At 39.4% G+C, this 16,702-nt stretch overlaps 1 protein-coding gene and 1 pseudogene across 2 annotated transcripts in view; both read right to left on the reverse strand.

Moving 5' to 3' along the window:
- LOC149156967 (uncharacterized) overlaps positions 1–13,527 on the reverse strand; it is a 111,913-nt gene extending 98,386 nt beyond the window's left edge. The window contains exons 1-2 of the mRNA XM_089444926.1: positions 13,477–13,527; positions 13,212–13,318 (exon numbers count right to left, since the gene is read on the reverse strand). Of these exons, the coding sequence (XP_089301052.1) occupies positions 13,212–13,318; positions 13,477–13,509 (140 nt within the window). The 5' untranslated portion in view covers positions 13,510–13,527. The remainder of the gene's footprint in view (positions 1–13,211; positions 13,319–13,476) is intronic.
- Positions 13,528–13,535: 8 nt separating this feature from the next.
- LOC149156968 (cell number regulator 13 pseudogene) overlaps positions 13,536–16,702 on the reverse strand; it is an 80,505-nt pseudogene continuing 77,338 nt past the window's right edge. Inside the window, exon 2 of the transcript XR_016263389.1 lies at positions 13,536–13,574. The product of XR_016263389.1 is annotated as a cell number regulator 13 pseudogene (transcript). The remainder of the gene's footprint in view (positions 13,575–16,702) is intronic.

The raw sequence follows: 16,702 nt of genomic DNA on the forward strand, positions 1-16,702 counted from the left end.
ACCTATGTGTTGGGAAGGGAAGTTGTGTTTTTAAAATAATTTTGAAGTTAAAAAACAAAATATAAACATTTATTTTTAATACCAACAAAAAAAACCTGCATGGCCAATTTAATTTACCCTTCAATTCGCCACTGCTAGAGATTTTGACATAATTCGACGACGCAATTTTGAAGTGAGCGAGTGGCACGACAAAGACAATGAACATAGAACAATGAGATGCGGATGCCCTGGAATAATACATACACATTGTATATACAACACTTGAGAGCTGAAGTTGGTACTGGCAATGATTAATTTCAATCTGTTTTGCGTCTTTTCAAAGGGCCTGGAAACCTCTATTTTGGTTTTTTTCAAGGGGTCAATTACCTGCAGATTATATCACATCTCTCTGGGAGGCTGTATATCGCAGATTGAGGCGGTTGATTTAGCATCACAAAGGAGCGCATGTTTTTATGCCAGGAAGTTTGCTGATTCAGATTGCGGAATTCTACAGCCAAGTAAAGAATTTGTTGCTTTGCAGCTCAGGACTCCTTTCGGGAACAGAACAAAACAAAACAGAACAGAAGGGGAAGGCACATCGCGTGGGTCTGTGTTTTTGGGTGATGCGCTATATGGTATTCCCGCCATGGCCTAGCATCTAGTTGGCTTTCTCGTAGAGGTTATCCTCTGTCGTAGCCTTTGTGCGAGTTGAAATTTTCAGGGCGTTTGTGAGCAGAGTAGTGTGAACCATGTGGTCAGCAGTGTAAGCAGTATGAGCAGAGCAGTGTGAGAGCAGGGAGATTTTATGCAACAGAAGTATCGAGCAATGAGCAAGGAGCAGCGAATGCATTCAAACATGACAAAAGAACAAGAAATTTCAGAACATGCGGAGACAAATGATTTAGGACAAGTGAAAATTGCCTCATTCGCCAAAGCTGGGAAGTGGGCTTGGGTCAATGCCAAACAATATCGGGGCATTTTAAAATGAAGAATAACTCGTCTAAAATGCGAGCAAACAAGGAAGAAACAGTCTAAAAAAAAGTACTTGAGCCCTTCGCAAAAAGCACTCAAACAGGTCTCCTCTACAAGCAGGGGGCAACAAGAAGTCCAAAGGAAAAGTCATTGATGATTCTTCCTGATATAGTCCCACATCGACCCCTCTCACCTGGTCATCTGATCTTTATGTGAAAGAATTATTAAATTCAAAACAAAGGTTGGAGGTTTTAGAAGCTAAAGGGCAGGAAAGAGATCATAAAATTCATATAGTAACATCTTAGAATAAGGCTTTAGCAAAAATCAATAAAGTTTAAAAAGAACAAGTGGCATTGCTACAGGAAGCTCTCCTGATAGGGAAGACAGAATGGCAATGCATGAAGGCAGATGTGCAAAACATAAAGAAATCTGTAGTGGAAAGTACAAAGGTGGTGAATGTGAAATCATCCCAGGATAAAGGGAAAATGATTGCCCAAATAAACAACCATTAAGAGAACGCAACAGAAGAAACGAAAGGAGATTCCACCAAAGTTTCCAAAAATTGGGCTCAAGTTATTAGCAATTCTGCTAATAAGGAAGGAGAAACAAATATTCAGGTTGACAACATGCAAGATAGTGAAGGCAAGGAAATACAAAATAGGGCAGAAAACATAATTATTAAAGGGGTGAAAGACTATGGGGAAAAATGAATGTACTCTTGACCTTGCAAGAGACTTCTTGAAAGACAAGTTGCTATGGCAAGGACAAATATGCCAAGCATGGAGGGTGGGTAAGTTTAACGGGGAGAGAGCCAAGTCCATAAAAGTCATTATGCTTCGCTTGCATGATAAATATATCATTCTAAGCAAGAAACATCTCTTGAGGGGTTCTCGTTTTTTCCTAGAAGAAAATTTAACTGTAAAACAACAAGAGGAAAGAAGGGAGTAAATTTTAAAGGTTAGGACAACAAGAGATGAAGGCAAGAGAGCATGGATTTATAAAGGCAACGCTGTGATAGCGGGAATTGGAACTCCTTCCAAAACAGAGCAGCAAGATGGTAATAAAGAAGAGGCAACAAACTCTTCAACAGGAAATTAGAAAGCTAGGCCAGTTTGGGAAAGCATGGAAACAGACTCAAATGTGAGTCTTGCATGTCAAAATAAATAGCAATCAAGTCATACTCAGGTTTCCTTAAGATTAGTTTGTTGGAACTGCAGAGGTTACCCATGGAGACGAGGACCTGGGTTAGAGCCTATTGCGGAAAATAGAAACATAATTTGCCTCATAGAAACACATGAGCATGAAGGGTGCAAGACACCTCTATTTGAAGGATACTGGAAGATGGCAATGTGGAACAAGGCAGCAAGGAATGACAAAGGGCATGGGGGTATCATGGTTTTAGTAAGGGAGAAAGAAGGTCGTCTCATTCAGTTAGAAAAAGAAGACTCAAATAAGCAATTTATTTAGTTTAAAATATCAGAAAATGGAAGCCACATCAAAATTGCAACATGTTATTTTGCACTGTAGGTTTCAAAAATCTACAAAGGTAGAGGGCTTGACCACAAAGATCCATTTGTAGCCTTAAAAGCTGATATTGCAACATATTCGCAGCGAGGTGAAGTCCTTATAGTGGGTGATTTCACTGCTAGGACTGCAAGTGAGCAAGCTAGCATTCTTTGTTGTAAAGATGATTGTGACCCTATTTGGCTTACAGAAGGCAGTGATTATCAGTGGGAAAGAATTTTAGAGGACAAAGGCTGCAATATCTTTGGTGAACAATTGCTTACTCTATGTGGGGCCTTTGATTTAGTCATTTGTAATGGCTTGACTAGATGGGCAAAGTCCAGTAATTTCACTTGCAATATTTACAATGGAGCAAGTGTGGTAGATTATGTAATTTGCTCGCATGGTTTTTGTGAGAAAATGGAGGAAAGAAACAATTAGAGTAAAAAATTTAGCATGTCCAACAAAATCTCCCACAAGGAATAATTCTTTTGACCCCAAAAAATTGTAATACCTTCAAAATGACGCTAGAGGGGCTCTTCGAGAAGGAGAAAATTACAATTCACAGCCTTCATAGTCATGAATTAACACATTTAATTCAATGCGCAATTGCAAAGTGCAAAAGAGAAAAAATAAGAAGTTTGAAAGAAATTGCTTTCTGGTTAATGCTTGGTCTGACGAGGAATGCAAAAAAGCAAGGAGAATGTGGAAAGAGTCAAACAAGGACAACATAAAGCTCAAAGCTTACAAGCAATTATTAAGCAAGAAAAAGGTCAATTTCATGGTTTCAATGAGGGAAGAACTAATCTTCGTGGGGAAAAATAATACCAAATTATTTTGGAAGGAGCTCCAACCGAAAAAGATACAAATAAATAATATTACAACTTCTAAATGGTTTGACTATGCAAGACAACTCTATGAGCATGTTCTCAAGGTTGACCCTCCCCCTTTGGTCAACACTGATACTGAACTCTTCACGGTACAAGAGGTAGAGATGGGTATCAAGAAGTTGGGTGTTGGAAAAGAAAAAGACATAGCTAAACTCCAAGAAGAATATCTAAAGTGGGGCTCAAAGATTCTTGCACCTCACATTACAAAAATCTTCAACAACATCATACAACAAGGAGTCCCCACAGATTGGACAACTAGTCTGCAATACCTCTTTTCAAGTGCGGTGACGTCAATAATCCCTCCAATTATAGGACCATCATGATAAACCCTTTGTTTGCAAAGCTATTTGGAAGCATGCTAGAAAACAAAATTAGCAAGTGGGCAAAAGAAAGAGATAAGCGTGCTAAAGGGCAAGTAGGTTTTAGACCTAAACATTCCATAGTTGATCATTCCATAACTTTAAGGAACATCATTGAAAAAATTTGGAAGAAAAAGGAAGAAGTCTTTTGTTGCTTTGTTGATTTCAGAAAAGCATTTGACTTTGTTCCTAGGGATAAGCTTTGGCATAGAATGGACGAACTTGGGGTTCCTAAACATTTGAGAGCAACTGTGCATAGGCTGTATGAAGAGGTGAAAGTCAGAATTAGAACTTCAACAGGCATTTCTGAAAGTTTTAGAAGTGATATCGGGATCAAGCAAGGTTTCCCACTGTCTCCTACCCTTTTTGGTTTATATATCGACAAGCTTGAGGAGTGGTTAAATTCACAAGGGGTTGATGGTATCTATTTGGGCAAGTTTGTTATAAGACTTTTTTTGTATGTAGATGACCTTATTCTGATTGCTAAATCGGCTCTTGGTTTGCAAGAGAACTTACTATCCCTTGAGCATTTTTGTAAAAGTGTGGGGATGCAAGTCAATATTAGCAAAACGAAAGTAGTGGTCTTCTCCAAGAAAAGAAAACATAACCAATATAAGTTCTACTTTGAAGGCAACATTCTAGAAAAATTTGTGGATTACAAATACCTCGGAATTGACTTCAACAAAAATCTAAGCTGGAATGGTTGTAGAAAGAAAATAGCTTTGGGGGGTTGGAAAGCATTTTATGCTTTTCAAAATAGGTGTAGAGAGGCAGAGTTACGGGACTGTAAAACCACTCAAACTCTTTTTGGGCTTCTAGTGATTCCAATGATTCTCTATGGTTGTGAACTATGGGTCAGCAGTACATTTAACATGCAATGGAGACAAATTGAGAAAATTCAGAAGCATTTGATTATAAACAAATTTAAGATTAAAAATGTAGTTCCTTATGATATCTTATTAAGTGAAACAGGGACTACTCCTATTGAAGCAATTGCTATGGTGCAAGTCATAAGATATTTAAAAAAAAATGAGCAAATGGAAGAGGGTAGATGGCCTAAGGTTGTCTTTAATGATAGATTGTGCAACACCAAAAAAAACTTGGATGCAACGAAATAACAATTGGTTTAGTAAATTGGGTATTTTCTTGAACGCGTGTCCCATAAACATCAAAGAGATAAAAGCTTTTGTTATGGAAAAGTTCCACAAGCGTACTTGGGATAAAGAGCTAGGAAGAAAGAAAAATTACTATATTGAAGTGTTTAATCTCACTCATAGTCATCAACCAAAAGCATACATAGAGGCCAATATCTCTTGGAGAGCCAAAATTCTTATCGCTAAGTTAAGGACTAATTCGCATCAACTCCGTTGTGAAACAGGGCGCTGGAAAAGGCCAAAGGAAGTGTGGGAAGAAAGAATATGCATTTTTTGTTCTTCCGGAAACGTGGAAACAGAAAAACATTTCATTTTAGAATGTGAGGCTTTCAAAGACAACAGGGAAAATTATGCAGATATGTTAGCAGCTAGCTCTTGGGATAATCTATTTAGCAAGGGGTTTGTTGAGAAGCTGGGAGCATTTGTTTTGAAGCTTCACAGAAAAATGACCAAATACATCAAGCAAATGAAGAAGCAATCTGTCCCATAGGCTATCTTTAGCCTCCTCGTAGATGTTAAAATAATTTCTTTCTTCTTCTTTCTTTCTAAAAACTTCAAAATACTGTTGGAAATAATACTGAGGGGGGGGGGAATCAGTATTATCTAGCAATTTACCAAATCTTCCTTATTTGATCTTTTGAAATATTCTTGCATATCAGTACCATAAAACAATGAGCATGAATAAAGAAAATAGACAGTCACACCAAAGAACACAAGATGTAAGGTGGAAACCCAATGCGGGAGAAAAACCACCTGCTGCAATAATGTCTCTATCTTCTTTCAAGAAATTCTTTTTACAATGATTTTGTACTGGTGCAGTCCTTTACCAGCACGCAGGCTGCAACCTGCAAAGAGCTACAACTCTTTCTTGTTTTCCAGACTTCTCCTGGAAGGGAGCTACAACCCCCTACTTCTTTTCAAAATGATCAACAAGTATACAACAGATACAGTCTACTACAAATATCAGATCAGTAATTACAGAAACAACCCAGAACATCTTATGAACAGAAATATACAGTTAACAGATCATCTTGAGACAGGGACGCATATTTTCTTTCTGTGGCCTGCGACTGGACGCAGTATACCTTATGCTGTTCTGCGTGCAGACGCACTGTTCCTTTTGCTTGTCTGCGACCGACGCACACATCAACACTATCGCGCCGCGTCTTTCGCTTCAGAGACGCACCCAATACCACAGTCGCGCCGCGTCCTTCGCTTCAGAGACGCACCTGATCCTTTACTGTACTGCGTCCCGGCGCACTTTCCCTTCACTGAATCTGCGTCCCTTTAGATATAGAAGATAAGAGGACTTCAGAACCAACCCAAACACTCAGATCCACAGATCTGATCATGCGCCATATAGATCGTAGTCCATTAGAAGATTTACCCTTAAAGATATGGACTAGATCACACCAAGAGATGATCAACTAAGATGATGCCTAATCCAAATGAACTCCTTTGCTTTATATAGGCAAGCTTCTCCCCAAAGCGTGGAACAATACCACGAGCCGACACCAGAGAAACACGCAACCGTCGGCTAGATACCACACAAGAAGCCCCCACGAGTTTTTCTCTACCTTGAAATGTGTGCACTGGGCGGACGCACCTTCTGAACGGCTGGCCGGCGTCCCTAGACGCGGGTTCTGTATGGAATACCTGCGGGGACGCGCTTGCTAAACAAAATTTCCTGCGTCCTTCTTGATTTAGCACCTGAAGGCGTTTGCCATCAAGTACAACACCTGAATCATAATGCCAACAAACTCCCCCTTTGGACTTGATGGCAACCACATAAACTTTCAGCTTCATCATTCTCCCCCTTTGACATCAAGAGCAAAGGGTATGCTCCCCCTATGCTCATGCTTCTCCAGAATTGTAACCAGAAATCCATCATGAAGAAGACAGAGACATATTGCAGCTATTTCCAAGATCTCCTTCTCCATAATGCCAACAATGCATTATGTGCTCCCCCTGAGCCTATACCATCAATAGGAAGATGGTCAACAGTGAGATGATGCATCAACAACCCCCAGCTTTTGCCTGAGGTATTCAAAAGTGTCCCTGGGCAACGGTTTGGTGAAAATATCAGCAACTTGTTCCTTAGAAGGAACATACTCCAACTTGACCTTCTGTTCAAGTACTTGTTCCCGGAGAAAATGGTACTTGATTGGTATGTGCTTGGTTTTTGAATGCATAACCGGATTCTTTGAGATGCTGATTGCACTTGTGTTGTCACATAAGATAGGAATAGGAGGTGTACAAGTGATTTGATAATCCTGCAAAGTCTGCATCATCCAAAGAAGTTGGGTGCAACAAGATGCAGCCGCAACATATTCCGCTTCAGCTGTAGACAAGGCAATTGAACTTTGTTTCTTGCTGAACCAAGATACCAGTCTAGAACCCATAAAGAATGCACCACCACTTGTGCTTTTCCTGTCATCCACGCTTCCGGCCCAATCTGCATCTGTATAAGCATGAAGAGTGAGATCTGGATCTCTAGGATACCATAGGCCATAATTTTGAGTCCCTTGAAGATATTTGAAGATTCTCTTTACTGCTTGAAGATGAGTCTCCTTTGGATTTGCCTGAAACCTTCCAACTATTCCAACTGCATGCATGATGTCTGGTCGGGTACCTGTCAAATATAGTAGACTTCCAATCATAGATCTGTAGGTTGGTTGATGAACTGCTGCAGATTCGTCATTTGCACTGAGACTACATCCTGTGACCATGGGTGTACATACTGGTTTTGCATCTTCCATGCCATATTTCTTCAAAATCTGCTTGAGATACTTGGTTTGAGATAAAAGGATTCCTCCTTTCTTTTGTTGGATTTGCAAACCAAGAAAGTATGTCAGTTCTCCTAGCAAGGACATCTCAAATTCTTTCTGCATGACTGAGGCAAAGCTTTGACTCATAGCTTCTTCATTACTGCCAAAAATAATGTCATCTACATACACAACAAGTATTAGTAATTTGTCATTTTCAACTTTTATATAAAGATTGCTATCTGCTGAACCTTTTGAGAAACCTTGTTGATGAAGATATTTGTCCAACCGGTAGTACCAAGCCCTTGGAGCTTGTTTGAGACCATAGAGAGCCTTTTTTAATCGGCATACAAGATTTGGATCGTTTCCAAGAATGAAACCATCTGGCTGTTCAATGTACACTTCTTCATCCAAGTCTCCATTCAGAAAAGCTGATTTCACATCCATTTGAAATACTTTGAAGTTCTGACAACTTGAGAGAGCAAGAAACATTCGGATGGCCTCAAGTCTTGCAACAGGAGCAAAAGTTTCTTCAAAGTCTATTCCTTCTTGCTGTGCATACCCTTTACAAACAAGTCTGGCTTTGTTTCTAATTACTTCTCCATTTTCATTCAATTTATTTTTGAACACCCATTTTGTTCCGATAACATTCTTATCCTTTGGTCTAGGAACCAGCTCCCAAGTATTGTTCTTTTCGATTTGCTCAAGTTCTTCATCCATTGCTTTCACCCAACATTCATCTTTGCATGCTTCTTTCACATTTTGTGGTTCAGTAGAGGAGAGTAATGCCAAATAACTTGAAGCTTCTGCAACTGTTCTTCTAGTTTGTATACCTGCTTCCTTTTGTCCCATGATCTGAGATTCTGGATGGTTCTTTTGAACATATCTGGATGGAGTCTTTTCTTCTATTCTTGTTCTTTCTTCTGCTTCTTCGTGAGGTCCGTCTTGAAATTGTTCTTGCGGTTCTTCTTCTTCATCATTCTGTCTTTGAGGGTAGCTTTCATCTTCTTCAATGTCTTCACGATGTATTTGCCTAGGAATGTATCCTTTCTCATCAACCACTACATCAATGCTTTCAACAATTCTGCCAAGTCTTTTATTGTAGCATTTGTATGCTTTGCTATGTGGAGAGTAGCCAAGAAGAATTCCTTCATCTGCTCTAGGATCAAGTTTGCCAAGCTGCTCCTCAGTATTTTTGATATAGCATTTGCTCCCAAAGATTTTGAAGTGCTTTACTGAAGGAGTTTTACCACTCCAGAGCTCATGAGGAGTTTGAGTGCTGTTCACTCGAACATTTGTCTTGTTGAGAATAATAACTGCCGCATGTGCAGCTTCACCCCAGAAGGTTGCAGGAGTTCCTGATTCATCAAGCATAGCACGAGCCATTTGCTGGACTGTTCTGTTCATTCTTTCCACTACTCCATTTTGCTGAGGAGTTCTAGCTGTAGAAAATTCTCTCCTTATTCCATGTTCATCACAGAAATCGAAAAATTCATTTGAAGTAAATTCTCCACCTCTGTCGGATCTGAGGCACTTAATCTTGTGACCTGATTCATTTTCAGCCAAGGCTTTGAAGGATTTGAATTTTTCGAAAGCTTCATCTTTGTGCTTCATAAGTCCCAACCAAACAAACCTGGAGAAATCGTCAATAAATAATATCAAGTATTCCTCTCCTCTAGGTGTTCTTTTTCTGAATGGTCCACATACATCTGTATGTACTAGCTCCAGAGGCATACTGGTTGATCCTTCTTTCTCTGGAAAGTTAGTTCTAGTCTGTTTTCCAAACTGACATGATCTGCACATGGTGTTGTCAGGAATTTTGATATCTGGAAGATCGCGAACTGCCTGATATTTGCAAGCTTTCCTTATTTGTGAGAAACTTAGATGTCCCAATCTTCGATGCCATAACCAGTGCTCTTCATCCTTGCTTAAATAGCATTGTTGTTGTTCTTCATCAAAAATGTATAGATTATTTGAAGTTCTTTTTCCTTTGAGAACTGTTTTACCTGTATCAAGATCACGAACAAGACATCCATTTGATCTGAATATAACCTCGGTTCTTTGATCACACATCTGGCTTACACTTAGAAGATTATGCTTTAGTCCATCAACAAACAAAACATTTCCAGCCTTAACATCTTCTTTTAAAGGAGCAATACCTTTTCCTTTTATAGTTGCAGGAGTATCATTTCCAAAAGAGACTTTCTTTCCCTTTTCTAAATTAGAATAAGATTCAAGTTTTTCTTTATCACCTGTCATGTGCTTTGAACATCCACTGTCAATGTACCATAGATTTTCTTGTCCTTCTGCATAGAATGCTATCCCACATCTTTCTGTTTGAGGTTCCTTTATTTTCCATGTTTTGGTGCCTGAGGTTTGTTCCCTTTTTCGTTCTTGTACCTTTCTTTCCGGAAACCTGCTTCTACATTCAACATCTTCATGTCCAAAATTATTGCAAATAGAGCATTCAACTTCATTTTCAAGAGCTGAAAAATTGTTATAGGTCCTTTTTGTATTTCCTGTCATGCTTCTTTGTTTTTGAGTTTCCCTAGTCATGATTGTTTTATACGCAACACATTGGGCTGCTTTGTGACCAAAGTTATGGCAAGAAAAGCATTGTCCATTGAAGAAGTTTCTGCGATTATTGAATCTACCAGCCGACTGATTGTAATTTCTATTTTCATCTATTCTTGAACCAAATTGAGAAGGTTTTACCTGTGGCTGGTTGTGGCTTTTGTTCACCCTTAAGCTGGATTGCCCCTGATAGTTTGAAGTTTGTCCCTGCTTTACCTGATGATCTTCCTTGTGTTCTTGCTCATTTCTTCTTGCGGCATCAAGATAACTTTTTGAAGTGGAAGCTTGAGAAGTTTCTCCATTGTAGCCCAGACCTGTCTTATTTAGAGGAGATCGCTGCACACTGATAATCTCATTCAACGTTTCAGATCCTTTGACAAACTTGAGATTAATAGTTTTTGTTTTCTCAATTTCTTTTCTAAGACCAACAATTTCACCTTCTAATTTTTCAAGATGTTTTTCCTTTTCATCAATCTGAAATTGTAGAGTATCAATAATCATGTTCTTTTCTTCTATACATCTCTTGAGTCTAGTAATTTCATCATAAAGGTTATCCACATCTATAGCATCCTCATAATTGTCATCTTCAAATGCCATTAACAATCTATATTTGTTACCTTGTTCATCTTCATCACTGTTTGATAAGCCATCGCTATCTTCATGGGTGTAGTAGCTTTTCTTATTTGTACCCTGTTTCTTGTTCCATCTAACTGGTTCCTTTCCTTTATCCTTATAAGAGCATTTTGCAGCATAATGACCTACTCTTCCACAAGCAAAACATTTGAAAGGTAGCTTACCTCTGAACCTTCCAGAACCCCTTTGAAGATTTCTGACAAAGTTTGATTCTTCTTCCTCTTCTTCTGGAACATGACAGGCTTCATAGTGATCTTCTTTGCCTGATGCTTTAAAAGCAACTTCCCTTCTATCTGATGGACCTCCCTTTCTCATTTCATAAGCAGTTAGAATTCCATGCAGCTGAGACATAGTGAGAACACGGAGATTTTCCTTTTCTTCTACTGCAGATACTTTAGATTCAAACTTGGGAGATAAAGATCTTAGAATCTTTTGAACTACTATAGTCTCTTTTATTTCTTCACCCAAATTTTTCATACAATTAACAATCTCATCTACTCGAAGAAAATAATTAGCCACACTTTCATCATTATACATCTTGAGAGTCTCATATTGAATCCTGAGAGTTTGAAGTTTAGCTTCTTTTACCTGTTCATCTCCTTCATAGCTAGTGATCATTTTGTCCCATATCTCTTTTGCTGATTTGAAGTGCATGACCTTCATGAACTCTGTTTGAGATATACTTCCTAATAGAGTGCTGACTGCTTTTGCATTTGTTTCATACTGCTTTTTCTCAGCTGGATCTGTAGGAGTAACTGAAGGAAAGGCATAGCCTGATTCTACAATGTTCCAAACTTCTGTACCAAGAGATTGAAGATATGCAGTAACTCTTACCTTCCAATAATTGAAGTTTGTTCCATCGAAGACGGGTGGCCTGATTGATGCTTCTCTCTCGTAGTTGCTCATGATGAACGATCTACCTTCAAGCGATCAAGCTGTTCTGAAGGACCGGCTCTGATACCAATTGTTGGAAATAATACTGAGGGGGGGGGGAATCAGTATTATCTAGCAATTTACCAAATCTTCCTTATTTGATCTTTTGAAATATTCTTGCATATCAGTACCATAAAACAATGAGCATGAATAAAGAAAATAGACAGTCACACCAAAGAACACAAGATGTAAGGTGGAAACCCAATGCGGGAGAAAAACCACCTGCTGCAATAATGTCTCTATCTTCTTTCAAGAAATTCTTTTTACAATGATTTTGTACTGGTGCAGTCCTTTACCAGCACGCAGGCTGCAACCTGCAAAGAGCTACAACTCTTTCTTGTTTTCCAGACTTCTCCTGGAAGGGAGCTACAACCCCCTACTTCTTTTCAAAATGATCAACAAGTATACAACAGATACAGTCTACTACAGATATCAGATCAGTAATTACAGAAACAACCCAGAACATCTTATGAACAGAAATATACAGTTAACAGATCATCTTGAGACAGGGACGCATATTTTCTTTCTGTGGCCTGCGACTGGACGCAGTATACCTTATGCTGTTCTGCGTGCAGACGCACTGTTCCTTTTGCTTGTCTGCGACCGACGCACACATCAACACTATCGCGCCGCGTCTTTCGCTTCAGAGACGCACCCAATACCACAGTCGCGCCGCGTCCTTCGCTTCAGAGACGCACCTGATCCTTTACTGTACTGCGTCCCGGCGCACTTTCCCTTCACTGAATCTGCGTCCCTTTAGATATAGAAGATAAGAGGACTTCAGAACCAACCCAAACACTCAGATCCACAGATCTGATCATGCGCCATATAGATCGTAGTCCATTAGAAGATTTACCCTTAAAGATATGGACTAGATCACACCAAGAGATGATCAACTAAGATGATGCCTAATCCAAATGAACTCCTTTGCTTTATATAGGCAAGCTTCTCCCCAAAGCGTGGAACAATACCACGAGCCGACACCAGAGAAACACGCAACCGTCGGCTAGATACCACACAAGAAACCCCCACGAGTTTTTCTCTACCTTGAAATGTGTGCACTGGGCGGACGCACCTTCTGAACGGCTGGCCGGCGTCCCTAGACGCGGGTTCTATATGGAATACCTGCGGGGACGCGCTTGCTAAACAAAATTTCCTGCGTCCTTCTTGATTTACCACCTGAAGGCGTTTGCCATCAAGTACAACACCTGAATCATAATGCCAACAAATACAGGGCGACTAAAACTGAAACAATGTTCAATCTTTCTGACACTCCCATAGGTGAAGCCCCTTAGGACAGACCGCTGAGCAAGGAGTAAAGATAGCCCATGACCAAAAGGTAAAGAGAACAGAGACCTGGCTTCAATTGGATATTCGTGCATTCTGAAATCTAAATGCTCTATAATAATCCCAAAATGGCTGCTACTCCGATAATGTCCAGTCATGTACCTTTCATTCAACAGTGACTCCCGCTTGCTACGATCCAAAGCTTCAAATCTTTCATCATGGCCCCATTTTTTGGCAAAGTATTCGTAGTTCGTTTTATCTGTTATATCCTGAAATAGAATACCAGATGGTACAGCAATAGCCAGGTGAATCATCTCCTAAAGCTATAAGCAACACTCACAAATAGGAGTCAATTGCATATATAACTACATAATTAGGCAGCCTACATTCTTCAGCAATTCTAAATTACAAAATTCAGGGTACTCACCTCGGATGCTTCATCCAAGAGTTGTTTAAACATAAAGATGTTGATGGCAGCCGTATGCTCTTGCTTTCCTCATCTTCTCGAGCATTTACACAGTGTTCCTACAAACAAAACACTTTGCACTTTCAAAATCTATAGCAGGGTGTAAGACAATGTGCAGGAAATTATAAAAATGACCTAAGTTTTGTTTTGCTCCCCAGATGTACCGCTTGTTCCTATACAGATAAAAAGGCAACCACTGTCCAGAGACAAAATCGGAATCTTTCCACCATAGCTATGGTAGGGCACAATCATACAAAAAAATGCTTTAGCTAGTTCTTTTCAGAAATGCAATCATCTTCTAAGATGAACATGCACTTTTCTATGGACAAGCTTTTATAGGTAAAGGTAGCGACATCAACTTCACAAGACAGTCTAATTCAACTAATTTTTTGAGCAGGTTGAGTAGTTTTCAGCTGTGATCTTTTCAGCCGAACGTGCACTTTTCATCGAACGAGCTTTTATCAGAATAGGTAGAATAGGTAGTAAACTAATATTTTTTGTGTGGTGCTATCCCCATAGCAAAATGGGACCACTTGCAGAAATAATGATTGGGCAACTACAGGAGGATTGACTTAGAAAATCCCATTTAGTGTGGGCAAGGGCTAACCAGCCATATATTGTGTCATTAATGCGCTGGCCAGCTATGTATGTGGTGCAAGATATGGATGGCATACATAAACACTCCGGCGGGCGACATTGTATTCTCCGGTGACATACCCGGGACCCACCAACGATTGCCCGCCCGCTCCGTCCCTCCGTTCCCGCTATCCACATCAGCGCACGGGATCCATTTTCAAATGAAACTCTTCCCTCGCGCCCATTTCATTAAAATTGATTTTCGAACGTGGATGGCTCTGCAACCTGCGCATCCGTTGCTAACAACCGCTGCATCCTGCTTCGCATGTCCTCTGCAACGTGCTCTACGACTGCTCTGCGCATCCGCTGCAACCATCCGCTGCATCCGATCACAGGTATTTCTCTGCAATCTGCCAAAAACAAGCTGCCTTGTCATTCATACTGAATATATTATGCAACATAATCATTCATACTGAATACTTAGGCTAAATAATAAGATGAGAAACTGAAACTGTTAAAGATCCGTTTTAAGTCGAGTTCATCCAAACTGAAACTGAAACTGTTAAAGATCCATTTTAAGGCGTGATTAAACGGATACAAAGGCTAAGGTTGCATAATGGCTAGGCCTCAAAGATACAGAGGAGTCCGTCAGAGGCACTGGGGATCATGGGTCTCTGAAATCCGCTGAGAAACTGAAACTGTTAAAGATCCGTTTTAAGTCGAGTTCATCCAAACTGAAACTGAAACTGTTAAAGATCCATTTTAAGGCGTGATTAAACGGATACAAAGGCTAAGGTTGCATAATGGCTAGGCCTCAAAGATACAGAGGAGTCCGTCAGAGGCACTGGGGATCATGGGTCTCTGAAATCCGCCATCACTTATTGTAAAAACTTTGTTCTCTGTCTATTCTGAATTCACCAGGACTGTAAAATTGAAGTTTTTGAAGTTGTTCCCTAAAATCTGCAAACTGGCATTTTAAAATGGTCATCCTGAGGAGCCCTGCTTTTATGGGTCTGGAGATAATCGGTGTTTTGCTCAATAATCTGACTTCCATTTTCCAAACTCTTCAAATCTGGAATTGCTCTACTATTTGCTCATATGTATATTCTTTCCTCAATGAAACTTCAACAACTTGCTACAACTTCTAAACACGTTTCCTTCACCTTTGTTTAATTCAACTTATCTTCTTCTCATTCTGAAGAAAATGACAAGTTACATATTGTTACAGATCTCATAAAATTGTTGAAGTGAATTGTCCACTCAATCTTCAAACTTATCTATAACCATTGTCCATTCATGAACAGATGTCACTTTTGTTGCAGTTTTCATTTGGGAATTTTAGTATATGTACTGGCTACTTGGATCCACTTTCTTCACCATCATAAAATGTAAACCATATATACTTGTCATTACATGAAAAAAATTTCCAACAGTAGTCATTGTTATAATCCTCTATTTTTGTTCCAGACAGAGCATATAATAATTGTAGAATTGTTCAAGGGGTAATCACAACCAATAATTTATAGCACCAGCATTTACAAGCCATCATAAAATAAGAGGTAGGAAACATCCTTTGACCAGAAACCTATGACCTAAAATGGATAAGATATAGTAACATTATTGTGCTTAACTAGGACCGGTGAAACGTCAAATATTTTATCCGCCCCCTTATAAAACAACAACTTGTATTTTCCTTGACATGTTTTCAGAATTTCTTTTATGGTTCCTGCAAATCCTTGACTACCTACAGAAAAATGATTCGAGTGCACCTAGATTTCTGTAGGTAGTCAAGGTGCACTCGAATATAGTAAAACTAGATTTCTGTAGGTAGTCAAGGTGCACTTGAACCGGGACTGTAAAATTTTGATTCTCTATTTATTGTGAATTCATGGTTGTAAAATCTCGGTTCAATATCTCTGGAAAAAATGTTGTTTTTGCACTGACTATATACATATCCATTTGGTTTCCATCTCAGAAACCCAAAGAGATTTTCAATTTACTTCGTTGTTTGGTTGAAATGTTTGTTAAGTATATGCATTGCTGCATCCAATTTTCCTAACCTGGTGGGGTTGTCGGTTCAACATTTGTATGTTGACAAGGCAGCTTCTTTTTGGCGTTGTAATTTTTTGATGGTTTTGCTGTTACAATATCACAATTCGGTTCACTACATTTTGAAATGGCAGTTTGAATTGTCTTGAATTACATTTGATCTAACAGGACACTTCTGTTAGAACAAATAAATGCACCTACAGGTCTTTTGGGTTGGTGTTTTAATGCAACATTGAGCACAATATATTCTGACTGTGACCATTGTAATCCATGTGTAATGTTGCTGCGAAACATGGCCGTTTGAATTAGCCATTGACCTATTCCAGCTAAACGGATACAAAGTTGCAGGGAAATGAACAGAAGAAGAAATTAAGTACCTCTGAAGGGCAACTGCAGTGGAAAGCCCTCCAATTCCACCACCCACAATTACTATGCCTTCACATTGCTCATTGCTAATGCTGCTGCTGCTCATCTTCCTACCTCCTCAAACTTCAAACCAGTAGGGTGTCTGAAAGGTGGGTATGAGTAGGGCTCTCCACTGCAGAAGTCTTGAATGGTGATA

This window comes from Pinus tabuliformis, chromosome 9 (genome assembly GCF_031772625.1).
Source record: "Pinus tabuliformis cultivar Carrire ecotype Pingquan chromosome 9, CPIR1, whole genome shotgun sequence".
NCBI classification, from domain to species: Eukaryota; Viridiplantae; Streptophyta; class Pinopsida; order Pinales; family Pinaceae; genus Pinus; species Pinus tabuliformis.